This window comes from Urocitellus parryii, chromosome 6 (genome assembly GCF_045843805.1).
Source record: "Urocitellus parryii isolate mUroPar1 chromosome 6, mUroPar1.hap1, whole genome shotgun sequence".
Classification (NCBI taxonomy): domain Eukaryota; kingdom Metazoa; phylum Chordata; class Mammalia; order Rodentia; family Sciuridae; genus Urocitellus; species Urocitellus parryii.
Window position 1 is genome coordinate 122,687,273 of NC_135536.1, and position 27,645 is coordinate 122,714,917.

General features: G+C 40.7%; 1 protein-coding gene across 5 annotated transcripts in view; it reads left to right on the forward strand.

Moving 5' to 3' along the window:
* The window catches only part of Herc2 (HECT and RLD domain containing E3 ubiquitin protein ligase 2), a 207,631-nt gene extending 183,477 nt beyond the window's left edge, over positions 1 to 24,154 (forward strand). For all 5 annotated transcript variants that reach the window (XM_026400487.2, XM_026400485.2, XM_026400490.1 and 2 more), the window contains 14 exons: positions 3,905 to 4,082; positions 5,617 to 5,778; positions 7,537 to 7,628; positions 7,840 to 7,979; positions 11,587 to 11,774; positions 12,183 to 12,380; positions 15,021 to 15,104; positions 18,481 to 18,622; positions 18,810 to 19,004; positions 19,830 to 19,942; positions 20,573 to 20,763; positions 22,020 to 22,125; positions 22,452 to 22,664; positions 23,760 to 24,154. In XM_026400487.2, the coding sequence (XP_026256272.1) occupies positions 3,905 to 4,082; positions 5,617 to 5,778; positions 7,537 to 7,628; positions 7,840 to 7,979; positions 11,587 to 11,774; positions 12,183 to 12,380; positions 15,021 to 15,104; positions 18,481 to 18,622; positions 18,810 to 19,004; positions 19,830 to 19,942; positions 20,573 to 20,763; positions 22,020 to 22,125; positions 22,452 to 22,664; positions 23,760 to 24,032 (2,275 nt within the window). In that variant the 3' untranslated portion in view covers positions 24,033 to 24,154. The remainder of the gene's footprint in view (positions 1 to 3,904; positions 4,083 to 5,616; positions 5,779 to 7,536; positions 7,629 to 7,839; positions 7,980 to 11,586; positions 11,775 to 12,182; positions 12,381 to 15,020; positions 15,105 to 18,480; positions 18,623 to 18,809; positions 19,005 to 19,829; positions 19,943 to 20,572; positions 20,764 to 22,019; positions 22,126 to 22,451; positions 22,665 to 23,759) is intronic.
* The last annotated feature ends 3,491 nt before the right edge of the window (positions 24,155 to 27,645 follow it).

Here is a 27,645-nt window from a genome sequence, read left to right on the forward strand (position 1 = left end):
GGGAAAATTCAACAAAGAACAGATGGGACAAATAGAAAACAAATAGCAAGATGTGGACCTAAACTCAAAAATATTGATAATCACATCAAATGAAATTGTCTGAATACCTTAATTAGAAGTCAGAGATGATCAAAATGGAAAATACAAGCAAGATCAAACAAATGCTCTTTATAGTGATCCCACCTTAAATATAGATATATAAATAGACTAAAATTAAAAGGATGGGAAAATATATCTTGCTAAAACTAATGAAAAGAAACTGGAATGCCTATATTTATATCATGCAAAGTAGATTTTACAGCAAATAATATTGGTAGGGATTAAAAGAGTAATTACTTAATGATGAAGTAAGTAGTTTATCAAGAGGACATAATCAAACAAATATTAATTCCATATACCTAATAATAGACATGTCAAATAAATAAAATGAAAAAAAAAATACTAGAACCCCAAGGAAATATAGACAAACCCACAATTGCAGTCAGAGATTTTTAATGCCCCTTTTTATAATTGGTAAAATAAGCAAATAAAAAAAATCAGTAAGGATAGAATATTTGAATCATTGTCAACTAACTTGACCTAACTCACATTTTTAGAACACTGTACTAGGCAGAAGTACATTCTTTTCATGTGCACATATACTTACCATTATAGACTATGATTTGGACCATAAAACAAATCTTATGCATCCAAAGGATTCAAGATACACAAAGTATATTCTTTGTCCACAAGGAATTACATTAGAAATTATCAACACGTCTCTAGAAAAATTTCCCCAATATTTAGAAAGTAAATAAAACATTTCTAAATAACTGATGGGTCAAAGAATGAATCAGAAAATAAATTAGAAGTAATTTTGAGCAGAGTGGAAGTTAAAACAGCATATCAAAATGTATGAGATCTAGAAAAAGCAGTACTTAAAAGGAAACTTTTAGCATGAAATACATATTTTAAAAGTGAAAAGTGCTCTTAAAACAATGACTATAGCATCTACATGTAGATACTACAGTAAGAAGGACAGATACAGGCTAAAGTAAGCAGAAGAGGGGGAATAAGAAAATCAGAACAGAAACTCATGACCCCCCCCCACACACACACACACAAAATGGGGAAAATCATGAGAAACAAAAACTGGTTCTTTGAGGTAAATATAATCAATAAAACCTCTATTTTGACTCATAAAAAAGAAATTATCAATTATAGGAACATTAAAGGTTTTTTTTTTTTTTTTTTTTTTTTTTTTGTACCAGGGAAATGAACTCAGGGGCATTCAACCACCAAGTCATATCCTCAGCCCTATTTTGTATTTTATTCAGAGACAGGGTCTCACCGAATTATTAGCACCTCACCCTTGCTGAGGCTAGCTTTGAACTCATGATCCTCCTGCCTCAAGTTTCCAGAGCCACTGGGATTACAGGTGTATGCCACTACACCCAGCAGGAATGAAGGAGTTTTGATCACCCTAAGTGTGCAGATGTTAAAAGATTTAAAAGATCATCAATACAAGGAAAAACTTGTATTGGCTTTTAAAAGTCTTGGCTTTTTTAGAAGAGTTGAACAAATTCCTCAAAAGTCACATATTCCCCAGAAAATGAATTTACTGTAGACAAGTTTCCAGCACAAATCACTCGTGATTTTTAACCTCTAACGTAGATAATTCCATTTCTTCTTAAACATTTTCAGAAAATTGAAAAGGAAGGAATTCTCTCCAGTAGCTTTTATCCAAACCAGATCCAAACATTATTAGGAAGATATAGACCAATATCCCTCATGAACGTAGATGTAGAAATTCATGTTTTAAGAAATCAAATTCAAAAAAATATACAAAAAAGATAATACAATGTGACCATGTTGAATTTATGCCAGAAATTGCAAGTTGGTTTAACTTTGGAACAGTCTATATAATAAAGAAGAAAACCACGTGATAATCTCAGTAGATGAAGGAGGGAAGAGCATTTGGCAAATTCCAACATCCATTTCTAGTAAAAACTTCCAGCAATCTAGGAGTAAAAGGTCCTTTTCCTTAACCTGATGAAAGGCATCTGTGTTAAACCTGCATGGTACTTAGTGATGACAGACTGTAACACACTGCCCCCTCAGGATCGGATAAGGATGTCTGCTGTCACCACTTCTTTCCATCATTTGCTGCAGATTTAGCAAATGCAGTTCAGCAATGTGAAGAAACAAAAGGCATTCAGATTGGGAAGAGAATTAAAGCTGTATTTGTTTGCAGATAGCATTATTTATGCAGGGAATCTGATGTGTCTAGGAAAAAGCTAGCAGAAGTAATAAGTGATGTTAACATTGTTACAAGATAGAATACGCATAAATAAGCCATCATCTATACACATTAGTGTAATCAGAAAATGAAATTAATAAAAAAACAAACACCATCTACAATACTATTCTCTCAAAATCAAAATATTCAGGGATAAATCTGACCAAAAAAATGTGGATTACCTACAGACAGAAAACTATAAAATACTAGTAAAGATTTTTTTTTAAGGTTTAGATATTTTTATTAACATTTAAAAAATTTTTTAAAAATGTTTTTTTTTTTTTTTTTAAACTGGGAATTGAACCCAGAGGGTACTGAGCCACATCATCCTGGCCCATTTTTTTTATATCTTTTTATCTTGGGACAGGGTCTCACTAAGTTGGTTAGGGCTTTGCTAAATTGCTGAGGCTGGCCTTGAACTTGTGATCCTCCCACCTCAGCCTCCTGAGTCTCTGGGATTACATATGTGAAGACCTAAAATAATGTGCAAATTAATATTCAGTACCTTCAAAATTTATATGAAAATAGGAAAGGACTAGAAGAGTCAAACTTTGAAAAGGAGGAATAAAGTTAGAAGACTTGTATTGTCTGATTTCAACCCTTGTTTTAAAGCTGAGATAACCAAGGCAATATAGTATTAGTATAAAGAAGAAAGAAATATAGTAGAGGAGAAGAATGGGGACGAGGTGAGTTTGAGAAAAAATGATACTTCTCAGTTTCTGCTATACCACTTATAAAAGTACAAAAGCAATTCACTGAAGAAAAATTGTTTTTTCCACAATTGTTTTGAATAACTGGATTACCTTATAGTGAGAAATGAACTTAAATTTATACTGTACTATATCCAAACATTAATTCAGAGTGAATCATGAAAGGAAGCTTTTGTGATCTTAGATCAAAGATTTTTTCAGATAGAACTCGAAGACATGATTTGTTGAAGAAAATGAATTAGTCATCAAGGTAAAATATAAATCTGAAAACATGATAAATTGAACTTTGTAAAAATTTTGAACTGTTCTTTTAAAAACATTATGAAGAGACTAAAACGATCTGCCACATGCTGGGAAAAGGTATTTATAGTCATTTAATCTGACTGAGGTCTGATAGCCAAAATATATAAAGAGCCTTCAGAACTTAATAAGAAAACATGGTAGCCCGGCTTGTCACCTTACAGGCTGGTGATAGTCATACTTTAAAATTCCTTAAATGGATTGTTGATTTATATCAGGGTGGGCAAACTATTTCAAGTGACGGCCTGGGTAGTAAATATTTTAGGCTTTGCATATGATTGTTTTTTAAAGTGGCATTTAAAAAATATAAAACTTATTCTCAGCTCATATGCATTTTAAAAATATAGCCCAGTGTGGGCAGTAGCTTCCCAACCCCTGATTTAGAACTGTGAAAGTTATATTCTCTGGCATTCAGGTTTCCTAAGGGAGCTAGGTAGGACATTATGCAATTTTGAGTTCAGATCTGAATGATTCTTCTTGATTTAATAATAACTTTTTTTGAGAGTTGCACATTGACTAAATGAGCAGGAAACAAAAAAATTACATAGTATTTAATAAACTTTAAAATATTTAAGTGTAGAAGTTCATTTGTTATATTTGATGTCTTTTCTTGCAGTCCATGTGACCGCCCTCGTGTCATTGAGTCTTTAAGAGGAATTGAAGTGGTTGATGTCGCTGCTGGTGGAGCCCATAGTGCCTGTGTCACAGCAGCCGGAGACCTCTACACATGGGGCAAAGGCCGGTATGGCCGCCTGGGGCACAGCGACAGTGAGGATCAGTTAAAGCCAAAGCTGGTGAGAAGGTGCCACCTTCAAAAGCCCAGACCTAAGCCCAGTGGATGCTTGTGCTATAATGTTGAAGTGAGATGCAGCAGTTTGCCATCGGTGGATGGGGGTAGTTTGCCCTTGTCATTATAGTTTTAAAATGTCAGAAATATTTCCCATTCTATTTTCTTTTCATTTTAGTGTCGGCGATCATAGGCTCACTATTTATAACTAGGTTTTCTTTGTGATGGAAATAAAAAAATCTTGATTTTGTATTCATATCATGAGCCATTTAAACAGAGTGGTATTTGAAATATTCTTATACAGTTATACAGTTGATTTTGAACAACAGTGGTTTGAACTGTCTGGGTCCATTTATATTCAGAATTATTTTTTTGGAGTTTTTTGAGAATTTGAAAAAACTAAGACAAACTGGGTAGCTTAGAAATATAAAAAAAAGTTAAGGAATGAGTGTGTAATGAATGCACAAAGTATATGAAGATAACAGTCTATTTTATTATTTACTACCATAAAACATACACAAATCTATTATAAAAAGGTAAAATTTAGGGCTGGGAGTGTAGCTTGGTGATAGCAAAGCCCTTAAGTCCGTCCCCAGCACTGCAAAAAAAAAAAAAAAAGTTTAAATTTATCCTAACTTATGCATACAAATACTTATAGATAATACATGGCACCATTGCAGGTTGAAAGAAATATAAATGAACACAAGGTGCAATATTAAACATAACTGTTTAAAATTAACTATAGTACATTGTATTATTATGATAATGACATGACCACCTATTCTTGCTAATATCGTAAGCTCCAGTATTGTAGGTATCTGTTTAAAACGCCACATGACACTGTTCATCTCCATGTGATCAGTTCATTTCTATTTTATTTATTTTTTATTTGTAGTGCTGGGGGTTGAACTCAGGCTCTCAATGCATGCTAGACACATGATCTACCATAGAACTACATTCCTAGTTCTGCTTATCTCTTCTTGTAATTCCTATCATAGTAAAAAGTGATATCGTTTAGTTTTTGTGTATTTTCTGCCATTTATAATACATTAACATACAAAATATATATTAAATGACTGTGTTACAGAAAGACTTCCAGTCAGTAGCAGGGTATTAGTAGTTAAGCTTTTGGGGAGTAAAAAGTTACATGTGGATTTTTAACTGTTGGGGCATTGCACCTCTAAACCCCATGTTGTTTTAGAGTCAACTGTAAAGATAAATATTAATTGGCATCTAGCAAAATGCTTTGGCTTCTAGAAGGCCCACTGTCTTTGTAGTGATACAAAGGGATGAATGAATAGTTTTCATGGCGGAGCAGGATTGGCTCATTGGGACCCTGAGACCTGCTTCCTACAGTTTAGATTAGTATAGTTCACATAAAGGAAGGTGTTTTCTGTTTTATCTCATAGGATTATTAAAATTATAAAGGCTTAAAATAAGCATTCATGCAAAAAAGAATGGCAGCACTGTAAAGCTTTTCCTTTGATAAATCTTCATTGTGTATGGTCAGCTAACTGAAGGTTTTTTTTTTCCCCCTGAAGGTGGAGGCACTGCAGGGCCACCGTGTGGTGGACATTGCCTGTGGCAGCGGTGATGCCCAGACCCTCTGCCTCACCGACGATGATACTGTCTGGTCCTGGGGGGATGGGGACTATGGCAAGCTTGGCAGAGGAGGCAGTGATGGCTGCAAAGTGCCCATGAAGGTATTTCCTGTTTGAATAGCCTCAGATTCACCATTGCTATCCTCCTCTGTGGACTTCTCAGGGGCATTTTAACCTCAACTTTACCTTCTTTGCAAAAAATATTTGGTAATCAAGTAAAATGTGAGTGAAGGGCCCAAAGGCATAAGGTATTTTAAGTGCTTTTTTTGCCTTTTTGGGGAATGGATGTAATCCAGATTTTACAGAGCCTCTGATTTTATTTACTACATAGGCCTGTTGGAGGAATAGAGTAACATATTGTTCCCAATCACTTCAGTTTACAGTGGTAGGCAGATACCATGTCACACACTGTGGGATGCACTAGAACTTAAGGGCAGGTACTCTGAGAGAAGCCCCATGAGGAGGCTGTCTGGCACCCGAGTCTTTAGGCCTGGGCTTAGGTCCCTTGCATTGCTCCACATGAGCTGAGGCATTTTCTTAACTTTGCCAGTCTGACTTGACATTGTGAATGGGTGTTTTGGTAGAGGTTAAATGAGTCGATGTGTTTAGATCGTGTACTTACCACTCTGCAGCCTGCAGTGCCCGAGCACTGCGGTGTAGTAGAGCTGCTGTGCATGAGTGCTGTGAGAAGAAACTGGAACCTCTCTGTGCCCAGTGTCCTCTCTTGCTGGGCTTGGAGAATGCAGGTGTGAAATAGAACCATATTATATGCAGTTGCCCCGGAGCTCTGACCAGGTGGCATGCACCAGGCACCCCTGAGCTGTGTTGGTGGTGGGGGCAACTGTGTAACTTTTCTTTCCAGAGTTGTGCTGCCCAATATAGTAGCTGTTGGTTACATTTGACTGTTTATGTTTAAATGTAAATCAATTTAAATTAAATAAAAATTAAAATTCACTCCCTTAGTTACAATGATATGCTTAGTACCTATAAGTGGCTCAGGGTGGCCTCCCTTTCCATTATCACTAGCACTTTGTCCAGTATAGGTGTACGGATATTTTAGTCACATTATAGGTTACAAAGGTTTCCACAATGTGAAAAAAAGGTCTGTTGTGGACTTTCCTGATTAAAGAAGGTTTTATACACAGACTTTACACCATCAAGGATTAGAGGGGCTAGAGGAGGAGATCACTAATGCCAATGTGTCAGGGAGGGAGGCAGGGGAAGATTAGTTAAGATAATAAATTTTTAATTAATTTAAATTTAAAATTAAATATGGGAATGTAAGTATGAGAACACTCATAGAGACAATAAGGAGCAGGGGGTAAGGAGTTTGCTGGGTAAGGAGAAGTGATAACAGGTAAATGGGCTCCACAGAGACCCTTCCTTGTTGGATGTGGTGAATTGGGGCCCCTTTCAGGCAGGATTGCATGACCAAGAGCATGTTAATAAATGGACCCAGACAGATGGGCAGGTCCCATTTGCTCTTGGTCATCTGTCTTGCTGACTGTTTCTTGCTCTCTGAATCTCAGGTTTTGAGAGAGTGTTGGAAGGAGGTAAGTAGATACATAGGGGTTGCTGAGGAGGGTGCCTCCATGCCAATTGAAATATCTTCCTTTTTGGTGACATGCATTGGGTCCCATTTTGCTCTGTGTTGGCATGTCTGCAGCCACTCAGATGCTTCTGCTCACTTCCTGGCAGTACTTTGAGTAAGTAGAGTATGATTTTAAGTTGTGTTAAATATTCTAAACAGGAGTGGATATTCAGAGTTCTTCTTAGACTTAGTTCAGTCTCAGTGTGGTTGCAACAACTGCTGTAGGGCCATTGATGGAAGGTGTCTAATTGGACCTTTTTCCTTTCTAGATTGATTCTCTTACTGGCCTTGGAGTGATTAAAGTAGAATGTGGATCCCAGTTTTCTGTCGCCCTTACCAAATCTGGAGCTGTTTATACTTGGTATGCAAGATTCTGTTGATTCTAATCAAAATCAGATCAGACTTTTAATTAAAGCTGTGTTAACTATCTCTTCATACAGTAGAATGTAACTTCTATGGCAGGCTTTTTTTTTTTTTTTCCAACCTGGAATACAGAGCTTGCACCAGAAGGATGGCAGGTGGTAAATGAGATAACTTTTTCTTAGTAAATTCTGTGCTTCCTTTGTGTGCAGGGGCAAAGGAGATTATCACAGGCTGGGCCATGGATCTGATGACCATGTTCGAAGACCTCGGCAGGTCCAAGGGCTGCAGGGGAAGAAAGTCATTGCTATTGCCACTGGCTCTCTGCACTGTGTGTGCTGCACAGAGGATGGTAGGTTTGAGGCCCAATGCTTCAGAACTGAGGCCTATAAATCTGAGAGAGCAGCATAGGAACAACATGTGCTGGAAAAGGGAGGAGTGGTGCCAGAGAATTATGCTGTGTCCTGAGTGTCTATTAGCCCCTGGTGTTGCATCTTTGAATATTTTATGTTATGAGGCTGAACAGGCAAGAGCTAACCAAGCTGGCCTGGGATGGTTCCCAGCTAGGAACATGGATCTCAGGAGAGCTCCCCATTCTCTAGATAGTGTGTATGGCTCACTGGACCTGAATTGTTTGCATATAAGCAATGTGGTCTGTACTGAACCCTACTTTCTTCTGAAATCTGGAGCTTGGTATGTGCCAGGCAGAAGGGTAGCTGTGTGATCAGCCCCAGTGAAAACCCTCAGTGTTGAGTCTCTGATGAGCTTCCCTGGTAGATAGCATTTCACACTTGTCTTCACACCTTTTTACTGTGGGAATTAAACTTCTCTTGTGTGAGTTCACTGGGAGACGACTCTGGCAGCTTGTGCCAGATTTTCCCTGGCCTTTCCCCTAGGTGTCTTTTTCTTTCGCCTGATTTTACTGTATCCTTTCACTGTAATAAGTGATAGCTGAGTGCAACTGCATGCTGAGTCTTGTGAGTCTTCCTAGTGTATCACAGAACATGGGGTGGTCTTAGGGATTCTGATACAATGGCAAAAGGGACTTTCCAGATAGAATTAAGGTCACAAATCAGCCAACTTTGCAATATGGAAATTATTCTGGTTCATGGGTGGGCCCAAAGTAAATACCTGGCACATTCAAATCAGTAAAGGAGGCTGAAGAGTTGGTTGAGATGTGACTAGAGAGGTGCAGAAGTTTTCAAAGCATGTGATGCTCATGTCCTGCTGTTGTTGGCTATCAAGACAGAGGAAGGGGCCAGAAAATGGGGTGGCTTCTGGAGGCTGGGCCATCTTTCAGTGAAAACCAACAAAGAAGCTGGACCTCAGTCCTTTGAACTGAATTCTGCCAACAACCTGAGGAACAAAGGAACTCCCTGAGGGCCTCCATACATGAGACCCATATCGGACTTCTGATCTGTAGGAGTAAAAGCTGTTAAGTGTGTGTTGTTTAAGCCAGAAAGGTATGTGATTTGCCATAGCAGCAATGGAAAACTTCAGCTTTCAGAAGACAGCCATTCTCCAAATTGTGCTCCATTTTAAAGCCTTTGGTGAATTACATAAACATGTACCAAGTAATCATTTCATTGGTGGAAGAGTTTTATATATGAATAAGCAAATTTTATGGTTTGTGGTAGAATGGCATCGTAGTTCTTGATGAAGAACTAAAACACTATTGTTTGATTAATTTTAATTATTTTAAATTTTGAGACAAATTATAGAGAATAGTTAGAAGCACCTTACCAAGAACTTTTGTATCCTGAATCATGTGATTTAGTTGCTGTCCAGGTGCCTCCACCCTGAACATTGAGTGTGTATTTCCAACAGTTAGGGACATCGTGTCACATGATCTCAACATGGCTGTCCAGCCAGAATATCCATCCTTGTCCTTATTCCACCTGGTACTTATTCCTGTTCACAGTACATCATGTGTTATAGTGCCCTGTCACCTTCATATCATCCGTCTTCTGTGACACTTCCTCAGTTGTCCTTGGCATCGTACTCTAATGCTTCCTCAATCTTGCTGAACTTTTTGAACCTTTACACTTTGGAAGGCTAATTTGTAGCTTGTTTTCAATTTGGGCTTATACGATTTTTCTTCAGTAGCTTCAAGTTATGTATTTTTCATCTTCTTAATTCATCCTTTCAGGTGACTTACAGTTTCTCTTTGTGCTGTCACCAGTGATACTAATTTCAACCAGTTGCTTAAGTTAATAGTGTCTGCCAGACTTTCCATCATGAACATCTTTTGTAGTTATTAGATATTTGGGCAGAGTATTCTGAATCTATTTATATATTCCTTTTTTCATCCAACTTTTAGTTTACTCATTTATTTATATCCCTGTAAGACTCAGTTTCCTGATTTATTCACTAGGATGTATATGACCTATTATAATTATATGGTGCTCAAATTGTGCCTTATTTGGCTGGCTTTATCTCTATCCAACTTGTCTCTATCTTTGAGTATACTCTTCCTCTGGCGTAGCGTGATACTCTAGCCTCATCCTGTACACTCTCTGACCCACAGCTAGAGTTGGCCATTTCCCCCAAGGAGCCTTGGTGTCTTTAGAGGAGAAAGAAAGTATTGAGAAGATCCAGGTGATAAGTGTGCTTATTGTTATTGTGTGTGTGAATTATTTTGTGTCTATTTCTGTATTTATACATGTATGTTGAGAACCATGAATTTACCCTAGTATCCTTTTCAGGACCATCAGTTTTTTCCTAGTTTCTCTTTTCACATTTATATTTCTTCCCCTTTTGGTAATAAATCTAGTTCCATTATCCCAAATATAATGGTTTGGTTACTCCTTTATGTGTCCCTTCACCTCATTCTGGGCATCTCCACATGTAAATACATCAAGCTGACCTCCACCTGGCTACTCCCTTGTGTGGAAGCCTCCTCACCTTCAAACTCGATAACCCTTACACCTGTTCTTTGTGACTGTGAGGAACATTCTCCTTATCTTGTCGGGCTTGGACACCCACCAAGTGGCTTTAGACTGAAGTATTGAGAGTGGGAAGGGGCAGCACACAAGCACATTGCTGTCAACAGCATAGGCACCACTCCTTATAGAGTGCTGCCTTCAGCTGCATGACAACCTGAGGAGGCTTTGTGGATTTGACAAGGCTCCTCAGAACATAAACCTCCATTTCTGTCCACGTCACCAGGGATCTTATCCTTAGAATATTTTTATGGTAGTGTTCATGATTGGGGTCCAACATGGTAAACTGAAAAGAATAATGATCTCATGCATGATGATGACTCTTCTGTCCAGGATCTGAGTAACTATTGAAAGTTATTTTAACATATGGATTTTGTTCTCCTAAAAACTGACTTTCCCCTCTCTTTTATTTTTTTAAAAAATGTTTTTTTTTAGTTGTAGATGAACACAATACCTTTATTTTATTTATTTGTTTTTATTTTATTTGTTTTATTTGAGGATCAAACCTAGTGCCTCACACATGCTGGGCAAGTGCTTCCCCACTGAGCCATAATCCCAGCCTCCCTATTCCATTTTACATGGAAGAGCACTTTGGGTTATCAGGGTTATTACCATCTGTTTAATGTAATTTGTTCAGATTGAGAACTGCTACAGTTATTGTTCAGTACAGAGTAACCATCTATATATTGGATCATGCATGTGCAGCCACACTTACTACTTTTGTGAACTAATGAACCCACGATATTGGATCTTTTAAGACCACAGTCTTGTATGCCTCAGAAAACACATGTTGACATCAGAGACTATGGAGAGTCTCAGGAAGTATGCTTGCCTCTTGGGATGCATGACTAGAGTGTGTTCACATCTAGGTCACATGTGAAGTTGATATTCAGAGAAGTGACCATCAACAGTGAAATGAAGGGCAGCAAAAGCTGACAATGTGATGGGAAGACATTGGCAGTTGTGCATTCACTGGTCATGGCATCCAACTTCTTACTGTAAATTCACTTCATTTAGGTGAAGTTTATACATGGGGTGACAATGATGAGGGACAACTAGGAGATGGAACAACAAATGCCATTCAGAGACCTCGGTTGGTAGCTGCCCTTCAGGGTAAGAAGGTCAACCGCGTGGCCTGCGGCTCAGCGCACACACTTGCCTGGTCGACCAGCAAGCCTGCCAGTGCTGGCAAGCTCCCTGCACAGGTCAGTGCTGCTTGGGTAGGTGGGTAAGGAGGTGATCATGTTGTGACAGTTACCACCCATATATTGGATCATGCATGTGCAGCCACACATGCTTCATACTTGCAGAACCACATATTTACAGAGATAATTCATAATGTTGCAAATTAGTGATTTTAAAACCCATCAACATGTTGCCTTCTTTATTTTATAAAGTATGTGAAATGATTCTGATAGTACATGCCTCACATGTTTCTTAGTAAATATAGTGTATTATTCCAGAAGTAACACAGTGAGGTTTTGCAAACTAAACTCAAATCACAGTGCTTCCTTTTTTTAGAAGGGGGTGGATTTTCAGGATTCTTTTATAAACTGTGGCTTTTCTGTGTCTTTGACATCTAAGTTGACTTAACACAGTCTCAATGTTTTTAGGTCCCCATGGAATACAATCATTTGCAGGAGATTCCCATAATTGCCCTGAGAAATCGACTGCTGCTGCTGCATCACATCTCAGAGCTCTTCTGCCCCTGCATCCCCATGTTTGACCTGGAGGGCTCACTTGACGAAACTGGACTTGGGCCTTCTGTTGGGTTTGACACACTACGAGGGATCCTAATATCCCAGGGAAAGGTACTTTTGTAGAAATCTGAGGCATAAGTGATACTGATATCTTCAATAAATTTAACTCAACAAAATTCCCTAAGCTGGGAATGTTGACTATAGAATTCAGCTCATTCAGCAAGTGTTCCCTAAGTGTTCACTATGCGCCAACCTGTGTTTTGGGTTATATTACATTAGAATGTATCAATGAGAAACCAGATTCATTTCATTTGAAGTGTGTACTCAAAATAGTATAGTTGTATTTTCCCCTTAGAATCTCTTCCTCCCCCTCACTCTCTGGATGGTAGTGTCGGGTTCATACAACTGATCCTTTGTTGGTGTGTTTTCTCTGCCTGTTGGGCCTTGAGGCTTCCTATCCCCATTGACACAGGAAACAGAAATAATGAGGTAATCTCTTCTCTCAGGGACATCCAGCAGAGGGCGCATAGAAGATCAGATAGCTTAGATAGCCACTTTGTGTAGATAGCCACTTTGTGCTGGAATCCGTAAGGTAGAGATTCTTTGCTGAATGGTCATTGAATAGGAAAGAGTAAAATCAGGAATGAGGGTATCTGAAAGTCTCCAGGCAGGTTTTGATCCCTTGACATTTTTAATGATTAGAGATTCCTAGAAATGGAATGCCCAAGCACACACTTTTAAATCAACTGAGGTAGGAGGATTGCAAGTTCAAAGCCAGTCTCAGCAACTTAGCGAGACCCTGTCTCAAAATTAAAAAAAAAAAAAAAAGGGATAGGGATGTGGCTCAGTGGTTAAGAGCCTCTGGGTTCAATCCCCAGTACCAAAAAAAAAAAAAAAAAAAAAAGAAAGAAAGAAAGAAGAAATGGAATGCCTGATTCAGAGGTTAAAGGGTCCCCATTCTGGAAGTTGTCAAGTTTCTGACAAGCAACTTGATGAGATATCTAGAAGGGGCTCTTTATTATATAGTTAGGGAATTGTTGTGTAAGCATAGGTGAGTTGAGCATCCCTCTAATCCTGAAGAGTCTGTGATTCTTTGATTATATATATATATATATATATATATATATATATATATATATATATATATATATATTTTATCAAAGGGCGTGATCTATTCTGAAGTATAATAATATTCATTTGTTTTGGAGTTCTTCTCCAAACAGATTATTTGTTTAGGGTTGGCTTTGTTTCCACTTGGCCAGAACAATTTCTGCTGAACAAGGTGGGTGCATGCACTGTACTTTCATGTGTACCTGAAGGTGCTGAGTGGTAAGGGTTGTGATGAAGGGTAAGATCTTCTGTCTGTTGATGGGAGCAGGAAGAAATTTGTGGCAGGTAAAATTGATATGAAACTTGAATTTCAACCACTTTTTAGCAATAAAAAGTAGCAAAGATGATTACTTTCCCCTTTACTTTGTTTTAACCCTCAAAGTTAATAGGAGAAAAGCCCTTCCTCATGGGAAGGGAAGAAAAGCGAGAGACAGGACATCCCCACATGGGATAGTGAGTCTCCCCTAGAGTGAATGTCCTGCAGCAGGTTCCCAGCTGAGGTCAGAGTGAGTGGGAACAGCACAGGCAATGGCACCCAGGCTCCTATGCTGAGGCAGTAGCAGTGGGAGGGAACATGTGAGTGGCCTAACCTGGAAAGGTTTGAGGTGGTGGTGTCATAGACTGTGGAGAGGTAGGAGGTCTTACTTTCTCCCATTCAAGGCAGCAAAGATGGTGGTACAGAAGGAATGGGTGGCAGTGGGTGATTCAAAGCAGGGGAATACTCCCAGAAGGAGGAACTGCCCCGGGTGTGTTTGGGACACACAGGAGAGCAGGTGGAGGGGGATGCTTCCCCAACACCTCTTTGGATCTCTTCCTATGTTTGATTGTCTCCTGGGGCCACTTATGACCCCACCTTCTACCTTCAGGGATTGGAGTTCTCAGGCTCAGGATCTGCTAGGGGCCCCCTGTGCTCCTACAGTGCCCCTCACTGTGTATGATGGCACTGTCTTCCACATGGCAAAGAGGGCCAGGACCCCTCACCTGAATGATCTTGTCTATTTGACTGTCCCCCAAGTCCCCTTCCTTCCTTCTTTTGGCACAACTGGAAGGCAAGCTGGCCATGTCCTGCCTATATGGACATGGCCAGCTTGCCTTCCTCCTTTGTGAGACTCAAGCCAAGCCCACTGTGCTGCATGAGCTGTCCTGTCAGTGTTTGCCCTGGGCACTCAGGTTTCCTTCAGTGCATACTCACAGCATACTTCACTTGCTGTTCTGTCTCCCTATGCCCCACCCCAGGCCTGGCTAAATTCATGGGGGTCCTTGACCTATCACTGCTTTGTGGCATAGTTAGTGGTTTAACACCAGGCTGCTGCTACTGGACTTGCTGTTTGGCAGGGAAGCTTTGGCCTTCTTACCTGAGTCAGGGCAGGAGCTTGCCAGGTTCCTGCCCTCTGCTCTGTGCCCAACTCTTCCTGAGGGCTCTTCCTATTTGCCAAGCTGTTAGCCTTGCTTGCCTGCTGTGTAACCCTGTGTGCAGCAATGCCAAGCTGTTCCCTCACAATCCAAGAAAGAAGTTGGCAGTATACTATTCTTAAGGAAGTCTGACTTACTGGAACAGAAGATTTTAAGCAGATATGATTTGCTTTCTCTCTGGGTGATGCTGTTTCCTATTTTAAATTCTGTCTGTTTGCCATGTGTTAGGAGGCTGCTTTCCGAAAGGTGGTGCAAGCAACTATGGTGCGAGATCGTCAACATGGTCCTGTTGTAGAGCTGAACCGAATCCAGGTAACATGGAGATTGTTAACTCAATCTGAAGGTGTTAGAAGTGATGCTTTCGTGGGTGCAAGGGGTGTCCCTTCAGCCTGAGTGAGGACAAGAGTGCTTGTAGCTTGACATCCTTGTGCCTGGGCTTGAACAGGTGCCTCCTTCCTTTTTGGCACTTTCTATATATGATATTTTGATGCTGAGGCTACCAAATAGGAATATAAATGTTATCCTTTATAGCAAAAGTGAAATTATTTCAGATAACCCAAAAGCACAAAGAAGATGAAGTAAAAAAGAAGAAAGTAAAAATCAGCAAACAGGGCTATCTAAACTGTGTCTCTAGTTACCATCACAAGTTAAGCTCAAAGAAGTAGAACAGGTCAAAGGCCCTTGATGCAAATGTCCAGTTGTAAGTAGTAACAATTCTCATTTCTGTCAATCTCACCTGGCTCTGGGAGTTTTTTTAATGTGGTGTTGAGGATCATACCCATGCTTCACATGTGCCAGGCAAGTGTTCTACTACTGAGCCACAAACCCAGCCCATTAATACTTTTAAGAAATAAAAGCAGTCCATTTTTTAATTTATGCTGCTGCTAAATGTGCATAAACTTACAGTTTTAAAAAAATTCAAAATAAAGAGAATCCTGGTCACTGATTATGATAGTGTGCAGCACTTGACATTTAATATGCAAATGAAATTGGCCTCATCTCTTGGATCTGAAACAGCCATGAAGAACAAAATCTTTGTTCCTGAACCTTTGTATTAACACATGATTTTTACCCTGATGTTGATTACATGACTAAAGATTTTTTCAGAGTTGTACTTGGGGGCATTTTGAATTAAGACATCAAACTTGTCCTTTGTTGGGACAACACATGTGACCATATTTGTAGAACTGGTCTTTCCACTAACGTCAGAGTATCTAATGCTAAGCTGTAGGTCAGTCAGTCAATTCCACAAATAAATGGGTTGTTTAATTAAGTTCATAAAAAAGCTTTTATTTCCCCACCTTGGATGATCATTTTGGTTTGCTCTGCATCATTAGGACATGAATACTAAGTTCATAAGTTAAGAAAATCTGATGGCTGACACCATCTAGCGCATACTTGTCTCAGGACCACACACAGGCTCCTTGGGGTCAGGGACTCTGAATGTAGGTGTTTGGAACCCAGGTTAGACACCCTGTTTCTGTCCTCTTAGATTTTTCAAGAATACCTCTTTGCTATGTGTCTTTATATATCTATGCTTCAGAAATGTATAATTCATGGGTAGATGGCAAACAAATTTATAGTAGGTATTTTTATAAAGGCAGGTAACACCCTTCAGCCCTACTATGCATAATATGGACTGATGCCTGGGGACTGCTCAGGTACAGCCATAGCCCCCAGCCACCAGACAGGTGCTTGCAGTTTGGGGCAAACTCCTTCCGAGGCTAGAAAGTTCTCCATAAATGTGAAAATAGAATTGTTTTTCAACCAAAATTAGAGCATGGGGAAAACATGCAGTGCATCTAAGGTGAACACAGGACACCAGCACAATGGCTGTGTGGTTCTTCTGCCCTAACTATCACAGCTGTTGGTGATGTTGCCCAATACCAGCCTCCTGTGGGGACACTGGAGGAGGGAAGTGCACATTTATCTGTGGGAAGTATTCCATAGATGCTGGCATGCAGTTTGTCATCCTAGAGAGTTTTTGTTTGTTATGAATATGATTTAGTTTTATAACAGGAAAACCTGAAAATCAGTGTCCATTAAAAATTTTAATTACTTTAAAATTTATTATAGAATTAATACATGCCATTTCTGAACATTTAGAAAATTCAGATTAAAGACAGTTAAAATCATCTGACCAGAGAAAACACTGTGCATATGCAGATTTATCTCCTTTCAGTGTTGAAACTGTTAACATGGCCATTATTTCCTGAAGGATGGGTGGTCTCTGATAGTTGGTACTGTCAGTCAGGGGAGGCAGCACAGTGGTTGAACTGGAAGCTAGACCCTATCTCACCACTCATGTGATAGTTGTAACATTGTGGACACATTCCTTTTCATAGTTCAGTCTCCTGTGAGGATAACAGATACCTTAAAGAATTGCTGTGAAGTTTAAAAGAATAGCATTTGTGGACATTTAGTTGAGTATGTGGCTCAGACGAAAGTTCATTCTACAGGAAACTATTACTTTCAGTGTCACTTTTATTTTTAGTCTTGATTGTGATTATTTGTGCTGTAAGGAGAATTAGCTGTTCAAATTGGACCTAGAACTAACTTGAAGTGGTTAAAGATGACAAGGGTTTTTCTGGGAGTCAGCATGAAAATTCATTCCAGTGACCATTTTTAATTCATCTTTTCATGCTGTCATCATCTCAGACTGAGCTTCCCAGGTGATTGTGAATTATAGCCTGGGTTGACAACTCTAAGGGAAACTGAGAACACCAGCATCATTTGATCTGTTCAAATCTTAGCTTAGGATGACAACTGTGTGCATGCACAGTGATTGTACATGTGAGGGTGACTCAGTGATTCAGGATTGGACTTGGGATCAGTACAGTGGGTGGATGAGAGGCGGGGGAGGTATTATTCTGGTTGAGGTAATGTGTCTGGTCTTGCTCTTGAGAGCCTCTTGGCCTGAATCTTTGAGTACTGGGAATCTGTCCTAGGACAGCTTTGGGTGGCACCTTGTTCCATGGAGGTCGTGGCAGTATAGTTCAATAGTATGGTGTAACTGAAGTTACAAAGCATGAGGATCTGTGAAGGAGTAGTGATACCATGTGTCATTGTTGGAAGGTATATTTGTTCAGACCACCAATCCTGGGGGCTGCCATACACATCACTGATGACCTGCTGAGTAGGGTGAGGGGGTGATGGCCTTGGATGTACAGAGTAAAGTGCCCTGGATAGTCTGTTTGCACAGCACCCATGACAGGAGACATATGCTGCCTCCTTACACACTGCATCAGGATGAGGAGCCATAGAAGTAGGTCTCTGAGGTCCTCCGAGGGTTTGGGGTATAGGAGATGAGGAAAATGAGTCAATCTTGGAGCTGTGGTGAGGGCTTAGGAGGAGCGAGGTGCTTGTCAATTCTTTCTGTTTCCCCAAGGATTTGCTTTGATTATTTGCCAGGTGCTCACAGTGGCTATGAGGCATGCATGCGATCCCTGTGGGCTCTGCTCATGCTGGCTCCTCAGGCAGTAATTGTCCAGAGGTTTACAGATGCAAGAGGAGGCTACATAGGCAGTGGGCCAGGCTCAGGGAAAGCAGATTGTCCTTCAGCAAACAGAGTAGTAAGGGGTAGAGTCGGGGAGAAGCCTGAGGGCCCAGTGTTCTCCACAGGTGCATGCCAGGCTGTGTGCACATTGCTGAGCAGCTGTTTCATGTTTTCTTACTTTCTTCTTTCTAGGTCAAGCGCTCCAGGAGTAAAGGTGGGTTAGCTGGTCCTGATGGCACCAAGTCTGTCTTTGGACAGATGTGTGCTAAGATGAGTTCCTTCAGTCCTGACAGCCTTCTCCTTCCTCACCGTGTCTGGAAAGTCAAGTTTGTGGGTGAGAAGTTGTCATATGCTGGAGAATGTGTGGCTTTCCTGAGGGGTAGACCTTGAGCTTGCTGGGACTGTTGGCAGAGGGCACATGCACGTGGGATGCAGGGTGCTCCAGTGGTTGCTTGCCTGGTGCTCTTCATGAAGGGTGGGAGTAGGCAGCCTGCACATTGCTGGTTCTCTTTTCCCACCAGGTGAATCTGTGGATGACTGTGGTGGTGGCTACAGCGAGTCCATAGCTGAGATCTGTGAAGAGCTGCAGAACGGACTCACTCCCCTTCTGATTGTGACACCCAATGGGAGGGATGAGTCTGGGGCCAACCGAGACTGCTACCTATTCAATCCGGCTGCTCGGGCGCCTGTGCACAGCAGCATGTTCCGCTTCCTGGGTGGGTCTTCTCAGTTGTCTGTGATACTGCAAGGTCAAGTTTATGTTCACCTTTAAATTAGTTTAGTATCTGCTCAGTCTTGGAAGAGACAGTAGATGTTTTAAATATTTAAATTAGTTAATATTTAACTTTTGAGAGCTTTACCCGTGAAAAGGATTTTTAATGTTTATTGTGTGTTTTGCCAAAGTTATGGGAGCGAACAAGGTGCTGTTCTTAGTTCTGTGCCCAGCATTCAGGGCTTGGTAGTGCTGACTTCAGAAGCTATAGCCAATCCATGCACAGCTATGGACATACAGAGCCTGGTGGCATGCTAAGGGCTGGAAGCAGTGTTTGACACTGAGAGGATCTGAAATTACTGTGTTTCATCATTCTAAATGTATTTGAAATTTCGGATCAGATTGGGTAGGGAGGTCTTGGCATGGGCTCTTCCCTCCCTCTTGACCCATTAGGGTCTTTGCAGATTGCTCCCAGCCTCAATGTCACACCACTGTTCTCTGGTAGAACACCCATCTTCTTGGAGAACCTTCAGCTCTTTGCTTTGCCATCAAAGGAATAGGAACTGGCCTCAGTCTGGCTTAGACCTGTGTGTGGAAAGAATACAAAGAGTAAGAAATTCATATTCCAGGAACAGAAGGAAATAATGGAGTTAGAGTAGGGAACATGATTTTGAGAGTGGGCCTAGATCTGTGAGTTTGGATAATGTTGATTTAGAGGGCATTAGGGCCTTGGTGCAGAGCCAGTGCTCTATGGCATGTTTGAGTGAACTAGAAGCAATTTTGTCATCCATTTCAAGGATCTTCTGTCTCTTGTGTTTTGAATAATCAGGAGTATTACTGGGCATTGCCATCCGAACCGGGAGTCCTCTGAGCCTCAACCTTGCTGAGCCTGTGTGGAAGCAGCTGGCTGGAATGAGCCTCACCATTGCAGACCTCAGTGAGGTGACTCACCTGGGCTGTGTGGGGGTTCCCTGGGATCTTGTTATAAGGCATAGCCTGTTTTGGGGGTCTGGCCGCATTCACACTCCAGGGTCACTGAGGCCACTGGCCAATGACTACCTTCTAGTCACAGAGGTGTGTGGATGTGAGGCTTGTTTGCTTGTAGACCTTGATTTACCATCTCTTTTGTAGTGCTTTGCAACCTATGGTCCTGTCAGATAAGAAAGCCCACTGTGTCTTTTTCTTGTGCAAAAGCTGAGCTTCTGGGTGACTGGGCAGTGCCTCAGACTGGGGAGGGATTGCCTGATGCAAGCAGCCATAGCCAGGCTTTCCCCTTTGCTGCCCAGTCTTTCATGCCACTGCACAGGGAATAATCTGTCACCCACTAGTTCCTGTTATTTTCTCAGCAGTTAATTTTAAGAACTTTGTTGAATGATGAATTTGATCAGCTTCTTGGGTGAAGTACTTTCTTGTTATGTCTTCCTTTTGTTTCTTGGTACATGTGATGTGCTTGCAACCTTTGAGATACACCCTGAGGCACACTAAGGTCTGCCGTGACAGTGTGCTTGGGAATATTGGAGTTTGTTACAGGAACAAGCCTGATTCAACATGTGGGCTCTTTCTCCTCAAAAGGTTGATAAAGATTTTATTCCTGGGCTCATGTATATCCGTGACAATGAAGCCACCTCAGAGGAGTTTGAAGCCATGAGCCTGCCTTTCACGGTGCCAAGCGCCAGTGGCCAGGATATCCAGCTGAGCTCTAAGTACACACATATCACCCTGGACAACCGTGCAGAATATGTCCGGCTGGCAATAAACTACAGGTTTGTGGTCATCTGTTCTCACTTGCTTTGACTTGCTAAAATAGCAAAAGTAGCAGGAAATGGTTGGTTAGATATCTACTTTTTTTTTTTTTTTTTTTTCACATAAAGGTGTCACATAGAGCAAAATGTTAATGGGACTGGCTCCAGCTATTACTGATCTGTGGTCATGAAGCTTATTTTGTGACCAGGATCAGAGTAGTTCCTATTCTAGTCTGAGTTTTCTGGCTCTAACTAGAATACTGAAGTAGATACAATCTGTCTGTTTAGGGGACTGCCCCTACAGGGCCCTTCAGGCCTGTTTGTCCCCCTCAGTGCTTTCTATGTCAGCTCTGCAGGGATAGCTTTAGGTCTGGAGCTCTGTGTGATAGAGCAGCATCCCCCAGGCCTAAGTGCGTGCAGCCTTGGATGCCACAGCTCAGGTGGGGTGTGGTAGTAGGTCAGTGACACCACAGCACCTTTCACTGCTTCCTGCATGTCGGTAGGCTTTGCTTGCTGCACTCTGTTGGGGATAGTCCTGGTGAGTGTCACATCTACCTTGGAGCTTTGACTGCAGTCACAAGCTGTAATCCCACAGTCTGCTCTAGGGTTACGCAGTGTCTGCTCCAGTGTTGCATATTGCTATTGGACCTACAGTGTCTGCTCCAGTGTTGCATATTGCTATTGGACCTACAGTGTCTGATTCCAGTTCCTTGGGTTTCTTATGAATTTGAGAATTGTGTTTTGGAGTGCCTATAACTTAGCCCATTTATGAGACAAATGTAAAAACAAACTGAGTAAATAATATGCCACTTATGGTAATTTTGAAATAAATATTTATGTTTTAGAGTTCTATTCTTTTGAGAAAAGTAACAGGTGAGTGATTAATGATAATATTATTAATGATTTTATTAATAATACATCATGTAATAAACTCTAGATTGATTTCCAACTTATTATAATACACCTGTATCCATTTCATTGAAATATTTGCAGAATTGAAAACTTGGGACCTAAGGGGTTACTTAATTCTGTACCAGTTAGAGGGACTCAGTGTTGTGAGAAGCTCTGTGGTAACTAGGTTTGCAAAGCAGAAAGAATGACAGATTCTTACTAAAAGTGTTGAAGTGTCAACCAGCCCTGATGGAGTGTTCTTTGGTTTGCAACACACATGGATTTGTCACCCAGGATTGCTCCTCTCAGCCCTTATAGGCTTGGTGTCAGCAGAACAAAGTCAATGCCACCAAAGACAGAAGTGTAAAGTGAGTTTTTTCTTCCAGACTCCATGAATTTGATGAGCAAGTGGCTGCTGTTCGGGAAGGGATGGCCCGAGTTGTGCCTGTCCCCCTTCTTTCTCTGTTTACTGGATATGAACTGGAGACAATGGTATGCCAGCCCCTGCCTGGTGCTGCCCTAGAACTGCCTTTTGCATAGTGACCCACTCATCAGGATTACTAGTTCATTTCTTATTTAAGACCTTGAATTTGGAAATCTAAGATAGGTCCATGAGTGTTGAATGTGGACACACAGTGTGTGTCCCTCTTATACCCACCCCATACAAGGTTGAAGTGGAGGGTTGTGTTCATGTCTACCTGGGTCCCTTGGGACTTTCCCTCACCCCAAAAGCAAGCCTAAATAAAGCAAAAAGAATGACAGATTCTTACTGAAAGTGTTGAAGTGTCAACCAGCCCTGATGGAGTGTTCTTTGGCAGGTTTGTGGCAGCCCAGACATCCCACTGCATCTTTTGAAGTCTGTGGCAACATATAAAGGAATCGAGCCCTCTGCATCCCTGATTCAGTGGTTCTGGGAAGTGATGGAGTCTTTCTCTAACACAGAACGCTCCCTCTTCCTTCGCTTTGTGTGGGGCCGGACTAGGCTGCCCAGGACCATTGCTGACTTCCGGGGCAGAGACTTCGTCATCCAGGTGGGCTTGTCTCTGAGTTAATGGGTATTGGGCTGGTGTCAGTTGAAGTGTCGTGCCCCTTGCACATAATCCCACAGTAGACTGAAAAATGGTCTCTTGTGTTTTCATAGAAACAAGTGTATATCCAACTTCACTCATTTGAAGGATCAAAATTTTATCATCACATTTACCTTTACTTTACCATTACTGGTCTTAAGAAATGTGTGTGGCCATCACCAGTATATACTGCTGTTATGTCAGCATATTCTAGTTTTTGAACACACATGTTATGTAAAGCATTTGTTTAATTATCTGGTTAAATTAGGTGAATCATTAAGCAACATGCTACTAACTGAGAAAAATGAGACTGCTCCTCAGATTGAGAATGAGAGTTTTACTTTAGGTTCTACCTAAGCAGGACTAATGGTAGGAAAAAAGCTCAACCTGACTTCTGGCCACTGAGGTGGAAAGACCTAACACTCCCCTCTCTGTCCTGAGAATCTGGTAGTAACAACTTTAGAGGACTGGGCCCTGTGGAGGGTTCCTCTCTCCCTGGCATGGTTGGAAGAATTAGGGATGGCTTCTCCCCAAACACATCCTAACCTGGGCTGGGAACGTATCCACTCTTCAAGGAAATTTTTGAGAGCATGTATAGTTTTTCTCTCAAAAAAGTAGGTTATTCCTACATTTTGTCCATAATTCTTGCTACTTTCTAGTGTCAGTCTTTAGTGGCCAAATTGGGCAGATGGCTTTGTGGAGGGTTCCCTAAGTGGATGAGTATTGGATCTAACTCCTGGTCCTGTGCCAGCAGGATGGAGTCTTATCTGTGTCAACAGAGATGAGACATTCTACATCTCTCTTCTAGGGATTGACTGGTAAAAAGTAATCATTACAATAACTAATTGGTATTTTTCTTTTTTACAAGTCCTAGGAATGAATTGTTCCCTTTTATTTCTAAAATTGGCTAGATTCTTCATTTCCTGGTACTTTGTTATTCTTAGCAAAAAACTGATGATTTTTGTGAGAGTCAGGAATTTAATGAACACAAAAAATCGATTTGTAATTTTATCTATCCTTGTATGTAGTCTCTGATAATTTAATATTTGTCATCAACAGGTCCTGGATAAATACAACCCCCCTGACCACTTCCTTCCTGAATCCTACACCTGTTTCTTTTTGCTGAAGTTGCCCAGGTATTCCTGTAAGCAGGTGCTGGAGGAGAAGCTGAAATATGCTATCCACTTTTGCAAATCCATAGACACAGATGATTATGCTCGAATAGCCCTCACAGGAGAGCCAGCTGCTGATGACAGCACTGATGACTCAGATAACGAGGATGTAGATTCATTTGCTTCAGATTCTACTCAAGATTATTTAACAGGACACTAAAATGGAGGAATGCAATCAGGTAGCAACAGAAGACTGAACAAACAAAGCAGAGTGCTGCTGTTTAGATTGCGGAGTATCTAGTGTGTCCTCAAAATGTGTGGGAGGGAGGCAGAGTGACTGACCACCCGTGATCAGAATAATGAATGGAATAATGATGGGAAAATCAGCCTGTGCACGTGGAACACTATGTGGACACTTAACATCATTTTTGAGACTTAAAGTGTCTTCTCACCCATAATGCTGCATTACACATAGGACTCTGTGTTTACTAAAGTGTGTACATGTTTATATAAATACTGAATTGCAGCATCCCAAAAATGAATAAAGCCTTTTTACTTGTGGGTGCAATAGATTTTTTTTCTTTCAAGTGTCGTGCATCGTCTTGATTGTATATTGAAAATATTGTGTAATAATTAAACGTATTATAAATATTTCAACTAATTTTACTCCAAATTTGTTTATTAAAAGCTTTTTGAACGTTATTATCAGTATTACTTGAATGCATCCAGAGGTTATTTAAACAAAAATGAAAAACAAAAAGGCCATTTGATTCTCTCCTTGTCTCCCCAGGTGTACCATTTTAGTGTATGCATTATGTAATTTGAATTGAGGCCTTTCTGTGAACAGTATCATAACTTCTATCATGGCAAGTGTACTATATAATGTTTGTGTCATATATATGCCGAAATTTTAATTCCCTATAAATAAAACATCTGTCACAAAATTGTAGGCTGAGCTTTCTTAACCAGTTAGACTAGCACTGGATGTGCTACAACCAAAACACAAATTAATCTTTGATACATTAGTGGTTAAGCCATGCCACTCTTAGTTTAGACTCCATGACAGAGAAGTAATCATCAGGAGAAGGTTCTAAGGAGAAGAGTTGGTGTTTGTGGCCACGGGGTCCTGGAGCCTTCAGTGTTCTTTCCCTTGATCTCCTGCCCAGCTCTGGCCATCTTCACACTCCTTGTTCCTGTTCCCATTGGCTTGGGCCAGGGATGTCCCTGGACTAGTTGGCCCTGGAATTGGGTTTGAGCTGCTTATGTTTGGGAAGCTCTCTGCAAAGGTAAGGACAGAGAATAGGAGTGGGTCTAGTGCACTAGAACTTGAAGTCACTGGTGTTGGTTGATGCAAAAGTTTGTATTTCATGTTGAGATTTCTCTATTGAGGGATAGAATGTTTGGCACTGGCATAAGAGAGCCAAACATGGAAAGTTTTTTTCTGGGAACTTATCCATGATCAAATTGGGGAATGCCAGGATCAGTCTGTTTTCAGCTTGGCTAAAATTTTCATTTGCTGTTTTTTTTTTTTTTTTTTTTTAAATCATCAGCTCTTTTTGTTGTTAGTCAACATGTGTTACATAACAAAAATACCCCCAAAGTCAGTGGTATTTAAAAAGCAGTATTTTTTATCCACCCAGATTGGCTGACCTTGGTGGGATGGCTCTGGATTAAAGGTCCACTGGGGCTCTGCCTCACATACCTCTGGGTGTGTTTCATTATGATACAGGTACAAGAGGGCTGACTGTGCTGTCATCTCCACCCACACCGTTGGCCATAGCCAGTCATGCAACCAACCCTCAAATCAGTGGACTGGCAGATTCTGTCTCTAGTACAGTGGTTCTCAAAGTCTTGTCTGATGATGCCTGTTTTTTTTTTTTAATTAATTGATTTTATTTCTTTAAATACATGACAGCAGAATGCATTACAATTCTTATTACACATATAGAGCACAATGTTTCATATCTTTGTATATAAAGTGTGTTCATGCCAATTCAAGTTTTTATACATATACTTTGGGGTTTTTTTGCATTACAATTCTTATTACACATATATACCACAATTTTCATATCTCTGTATATAAAGTAGGTTGACACCCAATTCATGTCTTCATACATGTACTTTGGATAATAATGTCCATCACATTCCATCATCCTTGATGCCTGGGGTTTCCTTGCAGGGTGTCCAGCAGGTCCTCTCTCCCCACTTACATGTCTGCATGAAGCCAGATTTTCTTCATGTCCTTCTACCATAAAATATATTTTAAAATAAAATTTTAATACTTGAAAATTTTTCAGTTTTAATTTTCCACGTGGTAACTATTGAGACTTATAACCCAGATAAAAATTGAGGCTCTGAGAGAGCTTTTAAGAGTCCAGAAGATTTCCAAGACTAAAACTGCTTCTCTAGAGATGTGCAGAACCACAGCAGAGAGTGTGGCTGTGTGGGGCACAGATCTGGAACAAGCAGGCCTCTACTACAAGAGGTGGAGCTCCACTTTTTTTTCATGGTTAGAAGCCTGAGACAGACTGGCAATTGCCTGAGACAAACTTGACTGCCCCCACTTTTTTTTTTAAACTTAAACAAAAAAAAGGTTTATTTATTTCATTCTCTTACATCATGCTATTCACATTTTTAAAAAGTGTGGGGGCTTTGTTTTTCATAGTCACAACTTCATTTTTGCCCAAGAGGATTCTAGGACAGTAACATGTTATCTTCAGTTTAACTTTTTAGCCTCCTTCAAGTAATGAAGCCTAAATCTCACCTTAGCAGATCAAGATTTGTGCAGCAGAATCTATGGAAAATGAATCCACCCATGGGAACAATGGAACACTTCAGTTACACCCATTAAGACCCCTTAATTTTGGGAGGTTCCACCAATATTTTGAATTGTGGACTAACTGATTTGATGCATCATGTTTGCTTTTTTACTGATAAAAATGATGATGGACATATTTAGAATGTGTATAAAGCTGCAATCTCCTTAGATTTAACAAGAACTTCACAGGGTGCTTATACTAATCTATTCTCTGTTACTGTAACAAAATGCCAAAGGCTGAATAACTGAAAAGAAAAGAGGCTTATTTAGTTCCGAGTTCTGGAGGTTCAGGACCATGCTACTGGCATCAGCTCAGGTATACTGAGGATCTGATGGCAGATGGCATCACAATGACAGGAGCAGAATCAGAGAGAGAACTCTCATGTGGCAAGATAGCAGCCAAGAGACTGGGCGTGGCCAAGCTTGTTCTTTTCTAAGAACCCTTTCAAAAAAACTAATTTGGGGTCACAGAAGTGTTCCTAAATCTCTTCCGAGGGCATGAACCTGTGACCCAAGAACCTCCACTAGGTCCCACCTCTTAGTTCCCACTTTCCCAATGTGGCCATATTGAGGTCCAAGCTTCCAGCACATGAACCCTTGGGGGACAAACCACATCCAAACCATAACAGTGCCAAAGCATAGCAAGGGTTGTTAGAATTCCAGACAAAAACTCCTGGTTTCCCTGCATAGAGTGTACCTACACTGTCCCTGAAGACAACTTTTGCCTTCCCTCCTGCAGGACTTGCTCAAGTGGCTATGCCTTCTGCTCCTACCTGCCTTTAGCAGAGTCCCCTGCTCATGTTTGATCACAGCCCGTGTGGCTCTGGCTTGGCTCTGTGGTTTATCCTTTCTGTCTGCTGAATGCTACTTATCTGTCCTTCTGAGCTGAAGTGTATAAGCTCCACTCTTCACACCAGTCTCAGTCCTGGACCAGATCTGCACAGGCAGCTGCTCAGCAGGTCCTGTTGTAGAGGAGTGTAGGATGGGGGTCGTGTAGAAGTGGCCCTTCTTCTGC